Source organism: Salminus brasiliensis, chromosome 9, assembly GCF_030463535.1.
Source record: "Salminus brasiliensis chromosome 9, fSalBra1.hap2, whole genome shotgun sequence".
NCBI lineage: Eukaryota > Metazoa > Chordata > Actinopteri > Characiformes > Bryconidae > Salminus > Salminus brasiliensis.
In genome coordinates, this window is record NC_132886.1 from 13,242,870 (window position 1) to 13,255,684 (window position 12,815).

The 12,815-nt window shown below is 39.8% G+C and overlaps 1 protein-coding gene across 1 annotated transcript in view; it reads left to right on the forward strand.

The window, feature by feature from the left end:
- The window catches only part of LOC140562931 (urea transporter 1), a 21,564-nt gene extending 11,159 nt beyond the window's left edge, over nucleotides 1–10,405 (forward strand). The window contains exons 6-8 of the mRNA XM_072688796.1: nucleotides 7,483–7,617; nucleotides 7,958–8,007; nucleotides 10,042–10,405. Coding sequence (XP_072544897.1) covers nucleotides 7,483–7,617; nucleotides 7,958–8,007; nucleotides 10,042–10,215 — 359 coding nt within the window. The 3' untranslated portion in view covers nucleotides 10,216–10,405. The remainder of the gene's footprint in view (nucleotides 1–7,482; nucleotides 7,618–7,957; nucleotides 8,008–10,041) is intronic.
- Nucleotides 10,406–12,815: the final 2,410 nt, after the last annotated feature.

The window sequence follows — 12,815 nt, forward strand, 5'->3', positions numbered from 1 at the left end:
GGACAAATTGGTGCTGCTATTCTTAGTTAATAGAGGTTATAACAGTTTAATTCTGCTGGTGGGCCATAGGCTTTTTTAAGGGGTTAATGGAGGTTGAGCTGATGCTCTTAAGCCATGGTCACACTGGGTTTTGTGCACAAATGTTTGTGTGCAAAATCCCACGTATTTCAATGAGATTCACAAATTTCACATTCACAACGTCCTGAAGGAACAAAATCAGCTTTGGTGACACTCAAATTTACATCCCCGACCAATAGCACTGCGTGGCTTGCAGCCACATCTATTTGCTGGGGTTTGTAGGTAGATACAGCCAAAAGATTTTTTATTACAAAAACTGAAAATTAAAAATAGGCCATTTTACAGCTTGGTTTCTATATGGACTGTATAAACTGGAAAGTTATTGGAATGGTCGTTACTTTAAAAAAATAAAGTTAGAAAAATGTAGCTTTCCCTGATATGGACTTGAATGAATGAATCTGTATGTTCAGTTAAGAGCAACGTATTTGGTGTGATTGTTAACACAGGCAGTGTCTTCAGTCTCTGAACACAGAGAGGTGTTGGTATGAGACAGAGATATGTTGGTATAAGAGATATGCTGTGTTCTTGAGGACTGACTTAAAATGTGCTGGAATGGAGGCTGTACAGCTGCATTGATGTGTAAGGAGGGAGGGGCTTATTCTTAGCTGTTTACCCCCACTCTTTAGTCCCATGAGTGCTCCATGGCTCAGGTGTCACTCGCTATAAAAATCTGGAGTGACATGGAAGGGAATGGAGTGGACGAGGAGGGTAGCGGGGTCAAACTCCATCACATCCCATCATCCTCTCTGAGCACAATATGACCTTCAGTGGAAGCCTACAGCGCAGTAGACCACTAAAGTGTGGTCATTCTGCAGTCGGGATCATGCCCATATTAGGAACTCTGGAAGCTGGTTTTAGGTATGACAGAAATGCGTAGATTTTCTACCGCACCCCGTGGTCAACAGAACTGTTTCAAACTCCATATTTCTCTTTGTCTTGCGAACATTTTTTTCTTAGGGAATAGATCACATGACAGAATCATAATTTTAAGGCGCTAGTCTCATGATATGTTTAGAAAATAACATTTTACAAGCCTACAATAAGGCTAGCATTTCTTAAAGATCCCTTCTTTCCACAATATAAAAAATGCTATTGAATATTGACACTTTGGAAGCTGGAAAATCTGGCATTGTGAAAATAATCTCTATTTAGGAAATGGCATGAGATAACATGATATCATCCTAATCGTACAGTATGTCAAAATTCAGTATTAGAGATTCTTCATCCTCTAATGTGACGAAGCTGAATGTGCTACAGTCGTGTTTGACAGTAACTGATTCCCTGGAGAGCTGAGGAGGCACAAGGTTCAGAGCAAATCTAAAAACACTCCAGTGCTGGAATCAGTTTCAGGGGCGAACAGACGAACATGCTCATGCACCATCACCATGGTGACGTTGAAGCTAGGAATCAGATTAATCTGTACTAGGACACAGATGCAGAATGTAGGTTATTGACTACAGATGACATATGCAGGGTGATTTATGTAAGACATATCTATAGCATTTTACAGCATTTATCAACAAGCAAATATTTTTCACACTGTGACACCTCAGAGAGAGAGAGAGAGAGAGAGAGAGAGAGAGAGAGAGAGAGAGAGAGAGAGAGAGAGAAAGAGAGAGAGAGAGATCAGTGAGGCTGTCCATTATGTCATCAACTTTTTTGACTGCAGGTTTTAAATTCTAAATTTAAAATGCTTTATTACAGAATATATAGTTTAGGAATTAAATATCATATTTCAACATGAAATTATATTATACATTATTATTCAATTAAATTATAAATAATAATAATAATAATAATAATCTGTATTTTGCTACTTTGGCCTTGTCCTCAACCCAGACTTTCCAACTAATCTGTTCTAGTTCTATAATCACAATGTCTTTTAACAATAACTTAGACAATAAAGACAAAGACAGTATTATTCACGCTCATATCTTTTTGAACAGAACCTTTTGAACAATATTACCATTATGACCGCAATGACCTATGATTTCTGTAAATAACACTTGCTTATGTCATAACCATGGAAACATATGCTGATAGGGGAGCATATGTCAGCTGTGAGAGAAGAGTGATATTTTGATATCTGGAAAAGTGAGTCATTTAATCAATTATTCCTGCTGATCATGGCGAAGGTTTATTCAGCGCCATTAGTGTTAGTATAGTTACAGCAATGTTTTTAAAAAATAAAAATGAAATGTTCCTATTAGGTTTAAAGTACATTTAATGTGCATGTTATACTAGTGTTAGCAACACCAGGACCTAGGGGTTTTCTTCCTTCAATTGCAATTATCACAACACCTCATTACCAACACTGTGCTTGTTATGATGACATGTGTTGATGGTAATGACAGGTTTTAAGTTTCACCATTAGTATTTGTCTAACTGTTAATTAAGGTTTATTTAGGTTCATTTCTAACCAATAATTTAGAAAGTAAGGTTAAGAGTATTGCCTCCTAAAACTAATTTGCACTGTTTTTCAGAGCATTTTTTTAGTACAGAAAAAACATTAAATAAAGAAAAAGTAAATGAACACATTTTAAATGACTTGGATTTCTGCACTATCCCACTTGGCAAATATTTTAATTGTATATAAGCTCTGTCTTGGCCATAATTAAGTCTTTACTTTAAAGCATGTAAACATTGTCTTGACTTTATTCAAATAAAATGATTGCTAATTGTATTAATCAAAAGTCCAGCTGGTAAAAAGAGCCCCCAACTGAAGACTAATGCATATAAAGTATTTTCTGTAGAAGGTATGTTCTATTCTAGTCCTATTCTCCATGATTCATGCTTATTGCTAGTAGCTGTGGCAATAATGGCACTACTGAAAGAATAGAAGAGGAACAACGAAAGAGGGATTAGCATTAGTGCTAATCGAATAAGAGACGAATGACTCATACCATTTGCATGGGAAGTGATGCGGTACATAATGACTCATTATAAATATGTACTAACAGGAACTGTGTGTGAGAGAGGGGAGGGGATGAGAGAGAGAGAGAGAGAGAGAGAGAGAGAGAGAAGGAGTAATATCTACACCTGTGATCCAAAGAGTTGAAGGCCAACTGTGAAAGCAGTGGGTGAGGACAAGAATAAGTAAATCACATAATCAACCAATCCATTAGAGCCACAGTCACTGTCTCATCTGTGCATATTCTCCATGTGTGAAAAGACACAGAAGCTTCCCCTGCAGAAACAATACACTGCTGATTACAGAGCACACGTACAGACACAGGGCTGCACTGAAGCACACTGCTACATTTAACTGCCTTAATAGAGCTGTCAGCCAGTAAATCTTTACCTCTACAACACAAACTCACTCTGTCAATCACTGCTGAGATATTGGCCTACCAGTAAACAAGATGGCTGACTTGATCTGTCGCAGTAATCAGAACTTTTCAAAAGCTGCCATAAAGTTTCAGCTCCTGAATAAGGCTGTGAAACGCTCAGTGCTACATTGTTTTTTCCCATAATAATCCTGGCTGGCTTAGTGTCTTGCGATTTTTTTGGGTAACAGTCAGCATTCCACCCGTTTGTTTGTTTGTTTTTGTTTCACAACATGAAAACACAATAATATTCCTCCATCAGATGTCCAGTATGCATAGTTTTGAGGCAAAAGAAATAAAGAAGATTTTTAAAATTTGGTGTTTTCGTGTTACTCATTTGCATCTTGGACTGTGAGCACTTTACTGAGTTTCTCTGAGGGATGATTAAATAGGACAGTTTCCTCAGTAGTGGACGTGTATGTTGTGGATCAGCTTGTATACAAGTCCAACAACATCACTATGTATATCATCGCTGTGCAATGAAAAACAGGTATCTCCAAAATGGTGACTTTACATGGAAGCATTTCTAGCAAGGTTCAAACATGGAGAAAAAATAAAAATGATGACGATACATGAATTTCATTGGACAGTAGCAATATAAACTTTATAGTCAAAGATCAAGTAAGAGTAATATCAACATTTGTTTTATCTGCCATTCATATATTTACAGAAATATTGTAAACAATATAAAAACATTTTAGCCCAAACTCTGCTTAACATGTTAAATTAAATAACCCTCGTGATTCTGGCAGTTGGAAAATGCTCAGATCAGATAAAACATGTGACCGCACCCATCAGTTGAATTCTTTATTAATATTGTAAGTTTATTGAAAACCATTGTGCTTTTCAAGGAATTGTCTTTGACTGTTATGTTGCTAGGTAACCACAGTTGATATTGTTTATTACCTTTATTGCTTGGGGGAAAAGAATTGTTTGTTGCAGTTATTATTATAATTCAACATAAAAAATACATATTGGACATTGGTGGCTATACTGTGCAGCATTCTGTCATAATTACAAAATCATTTAGAGAACCAATATCTTGGGGGGCATTTTACATGGGCTTTGGGTCATGTCTTATATCCCGTAACTGTGATAATATCACTGTAATGCACTGCCTGGGCTCCCTTATCGCTCGAGTATTTCTGCATGCACGCTTTAGGACGAACGCCCCCACACAGCCTGGTTTGCAGCACTCATCCATTATGAGCCACATCCCCCCGTTAGAGCTGGAGGATTGCACTCTGAAGCTGCAGGCTTAATTTCCTGTCTGTGTAAGGAAAATGTCTCTGTAGCTGTTGTGGATTTGAGATAATGCTCTGCTCTGCACTATGAATCAGTGTGATTTGGGGTGAACATTCTGGAACAGTGTGAATTGGGGTGACAATTTTGGAACAGTGTGAAATGGGGTGAACATTCTAGAACAGTATGAATTTGGGTGACAATTCTGGAACAGTGTGAAATGTTGTGAGCATTGTAGAACAGTATAATTTTGGGGTGACAATTATTCAACAGTGTAAATTGTGGTGAGCATTCTAGAACAGTGTGAATTGGGGTGAACATTCTAGAACAGTGTAAATTGGGGTGAACATTCTAGAACAGTATATATTGGGGTGAACATTCTAGAACGGAGTGAATTAGGGTGAACATTCTTAAGCAGTGTGGACTGGGATGGACATTCTAGAACAGTGTAAATTGTGGTGAGCATTCTAGAACAGTGTGAATTGGGGTGAACATTCTAGAACAGTATATATTGGGGTGAATATTCTTGAGCAGTGTAAATTGGGGTGAACATTCTAGAACAGCGTGAACTGGGATGGACATTCTAGAACAGTGTAAATTGGGGTGAACATTCTAGAACAGTGTATATTGGGTCGAACATTCTAGTACGGAGTGAATTAGGGTGAACATTCTTAAGCAGTGTGGACTGGGATGGACATTCTAGAACAGTGTGAATTGGGGTGAACATTCTAGAACAGTATATATTGGGGTGAACAATCTAGAACAGCGTGAATTGGGATGAACAATTTTGAGCAGTGTGGACTGAGATGGACATTCTGGAACAGTGTGAACTGGGATGGACATTCTGGAACAGTGTGAAATGGGGTGAACATTCTGGAACAGTGTGAAATGTTGTGAGCATTGTAGAACAGTATAATTTTGGGGTGACAATTATTCAACAGTGTGAATTGTGGTGAGCATTCTAGAACAGTGTGAATTGGGGTGAACATTCTAAAACAGTATAAATTGGGGTGAACATTCTTGAACAGTGTAAATTGGGGTGAACATTCTAGAACAGCGTGAACTGGGATGGACATTCTAGAACAGTGTAAATTGGGGTGAACATTCTAGAACAGTATATATTGTGGTGAACATTCTAGAACAGTATATATTGGAGTGAACAATTTTGAGCAGTGTGGACTGAGATTCTGGAACAGTGTGAAATGGGGTGAACATTCTGGAACAGTGTGAAATGGGGTGAACATTCTAGAACAGTGTGAATTGGGGTGAACATTCTAGAACAGTGTGAATTGGGGTGAACATTCTAGAACAGTGTGAATTGGGCAGAGCGTTTTAGAAACTTTTGTACATTTTTGTTTATTTTGTTTATGTTTTGTGTTGGATGTAATAATACAGCAGGGGCTCATTCATGCATCCAAAAATGAGAGAATGTGAGAAATGAAAGAACATGAGATCAGAGCTAATTGGGAATGTCTGTCAAAAACAATGGCCAATTTCAACAACAAGAGCTTTTGGAAAGTCCTAAGTGTAGCCAGTTGTTTCATGTTTTTTTATTTCTTGACTATGTGCAGAAAAAAATGAATTTGTGTAAATAGGAGGGACGAAGAAATTCGCTGCAGAGCGTTTCTGTGAGCTGACTGGAGAACAGAGCTTAATGGCTGGATTCCTTCAACAGTAGAATACGGCACATTATACTCTGTGGCAGACTATTAAAATGATTTACTCCTGGAATTATATCTTCCAAATAGGCATGGCCCCATCAGTGTTTTTGAGGCTGTCTTACAGCTTGATCGGCCAGTTGCCGATACTGATCAAGGGCAGGGTTGGATACAACATTAACCTTTCCAGGCCAACTTGGTAATGCACCACTGTGCAGGGCTTCTGTAGGGCTCCTTCATTCTCTCAAGGTGAAATCTACTTTACTTTTTTCAATTAAGCTCATTTTAAACACTGATAAACTCAGGTCACAAGCTGAGAGACCCCATACATTTACACACGGAACTGCATGGTGGAGCTCAGTGTCGTTGGTATCTGTCTCTACTGTACATGGAAAGCTATACAGTAGAATCTAGTTGTACTAGATTTTGGAGCATTGCTGTGAGGATTTGATTGCATTTAGCCACAAGAGTGTTAGTGAGGTCAGAATGTTAGATGATTAGCACTTTCCAGCTCATCCCAGAATTATTGGATGGGGCACCATCATTCCAGTGAACTAAGTCCCACTGCTACACAGATCATTTTCCCCTCAAACAGCTGAGTGCATCCATTAGAGGGAGAATCTACAAACATTTGGGCATATAGTGTATCTGCCAATACAATATTTCTATATCATAGTGCACTTCTGCTTTAGAGAGAGTACACACTCCCACTCTTTGTGACTACTAGTGAGGATAGAAGACGGTTTAACATCTGTCTGAGAAAAAGCAGGGTGTGGTTAACCTCATGCCTCACTGTGGCTACTGAGGCCCATTCACACATTTAACAGTCTTCAGGGAGGGAGGGGAGAGGGATGGAGGAGAGAGAAAATGAGATGGTGGGTGGAGTGATGAGAAGGAAAAGATGGGGAGAGGAGGAGGAGGAAGCTGAACATGAGCAATTGAGTAGAGAGATCATGCTTAAGGATGCAGCACCTCCACCAGACATTGATGGGGTACTGCAGCCCAGGAAACAAACATACATGTTAAGAAAGGATGTGAAAAAGCATCAGTGCACTGAGGTACATAAACCGAACCACTAATCACTGCATTGATAGAGGAGTGTTCGAACTGTTGTTGTGATATTCTAGATAACTGAAATGTAATGTGAAGCCTGTCTGTCTTTCTCTCCTCCTCTGTAGGTCTTTCTGTTGCAGTCCGACAGGATGCCCTGTATTCAGGACTATCCGGCTTTAATGGAGCTCTGGGCTGTATGGCCGTGGGAGGACTACTGTTCACCTTCAACTGGAGGATTCATGTCTTCTCTATTGTTTGTGGTGAGCCACAATGTTGTCTGCCTTGTTGTTTGATTAAAGTCCACAATTTAACTTGTTCAATACAACCATAATTTACCATAATTGACCAATCTCTAGCCTTGTGTGAGGGCTGTTGAGCTGCTTCAACCTACCAGCCTCAACAGAGCACCCCAATATTCTTGAAGGAGGACATCAATTACACAACTTTGCAATGGAAACCAATGAGTTTGTGGCCGGCCCTGCTGACCCTGATCTACAAACGGCACACCTGGAAATCATCTGTAGAGCCCACCTTAACCCTGGTACTCTGATTGCTGCTTGATTCAGTAATCGTAAACTACACTTTTTCTTTTTCCTATAGCTTTTCTCTCTTCATATGCAGACATCGCCTTCAGCAATGTGCTGGCAAGCGTGAGTATGCGTACTGTACAATTGCACAGATGCAATTCAAGTGCAAAACACACACTCACTTTTGTTATTTTACTGTATATTACAACTGGACAGATGAAAATGCTGGGCCATGAATCAAGTGGTACACGTTTTAAAGGGCCATTGTCATGGAAAAGATGCAGTAAAGGAGTGTATAATGTACCCCTCACTCCCCAGTCTATACAGGTCATATATAGAAACTAAACTGCAAAAAAAGCCCATTTGTGATTTCACAAAAATGAGCATATTTGCAAATATTTTCTTATGCTGCTAAAGGGAAAACAAAAGTAGTGCTTCAGCTTAGCCTGCTTTTGGAATAAGTATCAATATCAATATGTTGTAATGGCACAGTAATAAAAACATCCTGTTCTTAGAGGTAAAGTGAGAACTCCAACCCAAGAAACATCATAACGGATCTCAAAATGTAGGATAATGTGTCCAACTCAGACTACACTATATGGACAAATGTATTGGAACACCTGCTAGTTCATTGTTTAATCCAGGATATTAAAAAAGACTTTATCCTGCTTTTGTTGAAGTAACTGTCTCTACAACAAATTCATCCCAAATGCACCATCATCCCAGAGAACATAGTTCGACTGCTCCACAGCTCAATGCTGGGGGGCTTTGTACCCCTCTAGCCCATGCCTGGCATTAGGAATGATACTAATAGGTTCATAAGGGATAAAGTAGGGTAGGATGTTGCTACATTTGTAATATCGGAAGAGAAAACGCTGTGGCAGGACTGCAAGGTAGGGCCAACGGTTTGACAGCTGCGCCATTCAGGAACCTAAGGAAGTTTTCTGCTTAAAGAAAACACTTATATTTTCATGTGAAGATCGATTCTTCAAAAGATCCTTCAGGGTCAGAAGTATCAATATTTCGGTATTGATCCACCTATTCCTGTCAATCAGAGGTTAAAGCTTCAGGTTTCAATTGGTGCAATGACACATTCTGGAGCCTAGCTTGTCTATGATCATGAGACATTTGAACCGGAACTTTGAATCAGCTGTGTTTAAAAAACTGAACGAAGTATTTATCTGTTAGTATCAAGCATCTCACCACTAGACCATGTTTCGTATAGTGGTTTCTGTTTTTTCATCTTTGTCCCTGCTGCCCTGTGAGTATCACTGCACATGATTGCCTCAATTCACTTAGATTCAATTAAACTCAGTCTTGCAACCTCTTGCATCCTGCCTCCTCACTTCCGGCATTTGTGCATTACAAAAGAATAAGCACTTCTTTTTGACTGCCAGAGTAAACAGAATAGCCTGCATGTAATAAACAATAAATATTTGTTCCCCAGACAAAACAATTGTCACACTGCATGTTCAAGGTGATAGAAACTTCAGGCTATAAAAACTTAAGGGGTTTGCAATGGGATTCATAAATTAGGAAACATTACAGGTCTACTAGCAATGGCAAAATCCCAGTCTACCAGACATTCTCATCATTCTTGAGCAGAAGTCAGCAAAGGCCTCTCACGTGTCACTTTGCTCTAGGTGTTAATGGTAGGCAGTTCTGGAAGTGAAGAGATTTTCATTCATTCATAAGCCATAAAACACACTGGCGACCCTTGTCCATCAGTTTCCTTTTTCGGCCAGAATTCTGAGAACAATTTTCTGTATCCTGGCATTTCTGCCACTGCTGGTAGACCTGTCTGACCATACCTTTCAATACACCTGCAGATTCAGCTACTTCCTTTACACTGTGGCCTTGGGCACAATCAAATGCAGGCACTCCTTTTTTTTTTACCAATCATTACCATCTGCTTTATGACCCATTTTTCACACATCCAATGAGACATTCACTGCTATTCACACCTATTCTCAGTCTAAGAATCCTATCACACACCCTGTAGGTATTTATAGCTCGATCATCTTTGTGAAACTGCAGGAGCCTGAAGTTACCTTAAACATGTTAGGTGATATTTTATCCAATGAGCTTATATATAAATTCAGACACATTCGTGCCCCTTCTTTATGGTATTATATTGATCTGAATGTCCTCACGCAGGTGGGTCTCCCGGCCAGCAGCTGGGCAGCCACTTTGACTGTCACTCTGATGCTGTTGGTGACCGGACGAGCCCTCTCCTCATATCGAATCCCAACTGGACCAAAATCCCCTGAACACTATCTGCACACTCCCAACCAATGGGCTGAGGACAACACAGACTGCAGCCCTGTATGACTGTCACACACACACACTCAAAAGCATGTGCAAGTTGTATGTATATAAATAAATAAAAAATAAATACATGTGCAAGCACACACACACATACACACACACACACACACTGCACCATATTTATCAGGTGTTCTCTGTCCATGTAACCATTATCCTGAAGCTTCTGTGTCATCACTCTGAAGATTTTGATAAATGCATCCCACGGCATGTAAAATTGGTTCTGCAATAAAAACAACTCCTCAAAATAGAAATCTGTGTGGGTAGCCTGGAGTCAATCATCAGTTTTCTCCCTGATAACACTGTTAGGAAATGAGACTGGGACAGAGTTTATGGCTCAAGGCAGGCTGCTTTTTTCATGCATGGTCCCCACCATTATACACCTGATTGTCCTGTAGTTTCTCCTGCATTTCCACTGAAGACTATTACTTCAATAGGTGCTTATATCACTCCCACAACCCCTCTATTCATTCATCCATCCGTCTATATTCTTACCCACTTCCTCCTGGTCAGGGTGGGTCCTGGTCCTGGGTACCCTACCCAGAATCACAGGGTACCACACACAGCTATTCACTTAGACCTAGGGTGGTAGTGGTAGTGGTAGTGCTCCATCCAATACTTTTGGGATGATTTGGACTCAAATCCTCACAGCAATGCTCTAAAATTTTGTATAAAGGCTTCCCTGGTCAGTAGAGACAGTTACAACAAAAGCAGGATAAAGTCTTTTTTTTTGAATACTCTTGATTTCAGAAGAAACAATGCATAAGCAGGTGTCCCAATACTTTTGTCCATATAGTGTAACTACTGAGGGTGTGGGTGGTTATAGGCTTCTATTTCTTGTTAGCTACATTAGCTTCACAAATCCAACATCCAAACTTCAACTAGATGTGGGGTATGGAGTCTGCTGTGTACACTGGATTTGTCAAACTATCGCTTTAAGTTTGGATATTAGGCTGCTGTACTCAAAAAAACGGTAAAAACAGAAAACAGATGGAGCCATAACTTTGCTTCCCTTTGTGCTTTTCTTTTGAATAGCTTTAACTGTACTGGAATGTGCTTATGCATATTTTAAACATTTCTGGAGAAAGAATGAACCATTTTTCAGGAACAATAGATCCACTGTAACGCTGGACAGCGTGGGTCGGACTGTTTGCTCTGATTTCAGAGATGAAACAAAGCTACAGTTGTAGAATAAAAAAGAGAAAGGCCCATTCCTTAGGCAGTAATTCCTTAACCCACTATACTCTTAGCAAAATTACAGATATATAATAGGGGATGCTGTATACAACCTACTATTTATTCAAATGCATGTGAATCATATGCAAGAAATTCTCCATTATAAAAAAAAAACTGAACTGGTTCTATAACCACTGTTTTTACTCAAGAACCTGTGAAGAACCACCCCTTTTTTAAAGGTGAAGGCTATGTTAGATATCATCTCTCTATGTTTCCCTCCTTTTCTTAGTAAGTAAAATCTGTGAAATGGCATCAGCATATTGAACAACAGCAGCACCATTCCCAGGACCTTTTCTGTATTTACACTAATCTCCTGACAATCACTTTATGGCTGTGTCTGAAACGTATGAAATGCTGCCTATTCAGGCAGGAAGGCGCCCAGACATGTCTGAATAGAAGTGTAGTATTCTCGCCTTCTGCTTTATTTGGCACAAATGCTAATGGATAATGAGAACACAGCTAAACACTCATATCTAGTAAGCTGTCAATACCTCGGCAACGTCAGGATGTTTTGTTTCCTGGGTGATTCTGTTACAGAGTATCATCATCACGCGGCCTTCTGAGACAGAGTGGACAGCAAGGCATCATGTCAGGTAGCTGACTACCTGCAGTTTCAGACACAGCCCAAGACACTCTCTATATTCTTCTCCATCTGTTAGGCTAGAACCACATGGCTGAAGCCAGTCAGAGCCCTGTATTGCAGTGGGCAAAAACAACTGAAATGCAAACAGAGATCATTATTACATCTCTTTATTTGTCAAGATTAAATTTATGATTTACTGCCCTCATAGACTAGAAGTACTGGTCAGCTGCAGCTAATGATGCTACAAAGCTAATACAGCACCCCCCCCCCCCAACACCCCCCTCCCACACACACACACACACACACACACACACACACACACACAGAGGAGTCTTTTGCTTGCTCTAGCTAAACATCACCTGCTAAACCCGTAAGAGTTTGTAGAGTACGTGTGTAATGATTAGACGGTGTTCTCTCTGAATAAAGCAATAAGATAATAAGAGGCACTTTGTGTTCACGACTGGGAAGAAAGGGTGAAGTTTCAAGTGGCTGACACTAGTTTATACAGTTTGGCTTGTGTAGTGTAAGCCAGAGATGGAGAACTCCAGGCCTGGAAGGCCAGGTTACTGCATAATCCTGTGTGTTTCCTGATCAAGCACATCAGATTCAACTCCTGTTAATTGGCAGTTTTTGCTGAGCTACTGGGATGTTGCATTTTCCCTGTCCCAGGTAGAAAAGCTGGAGCGCCCTCACAAGTGAGATTACCAACTGAGGAGAAAGTCAGGAGAGCCTTACATCAACCACACATCAACATCAATAAAAGCATTTGTATTATATGCTTTATTAG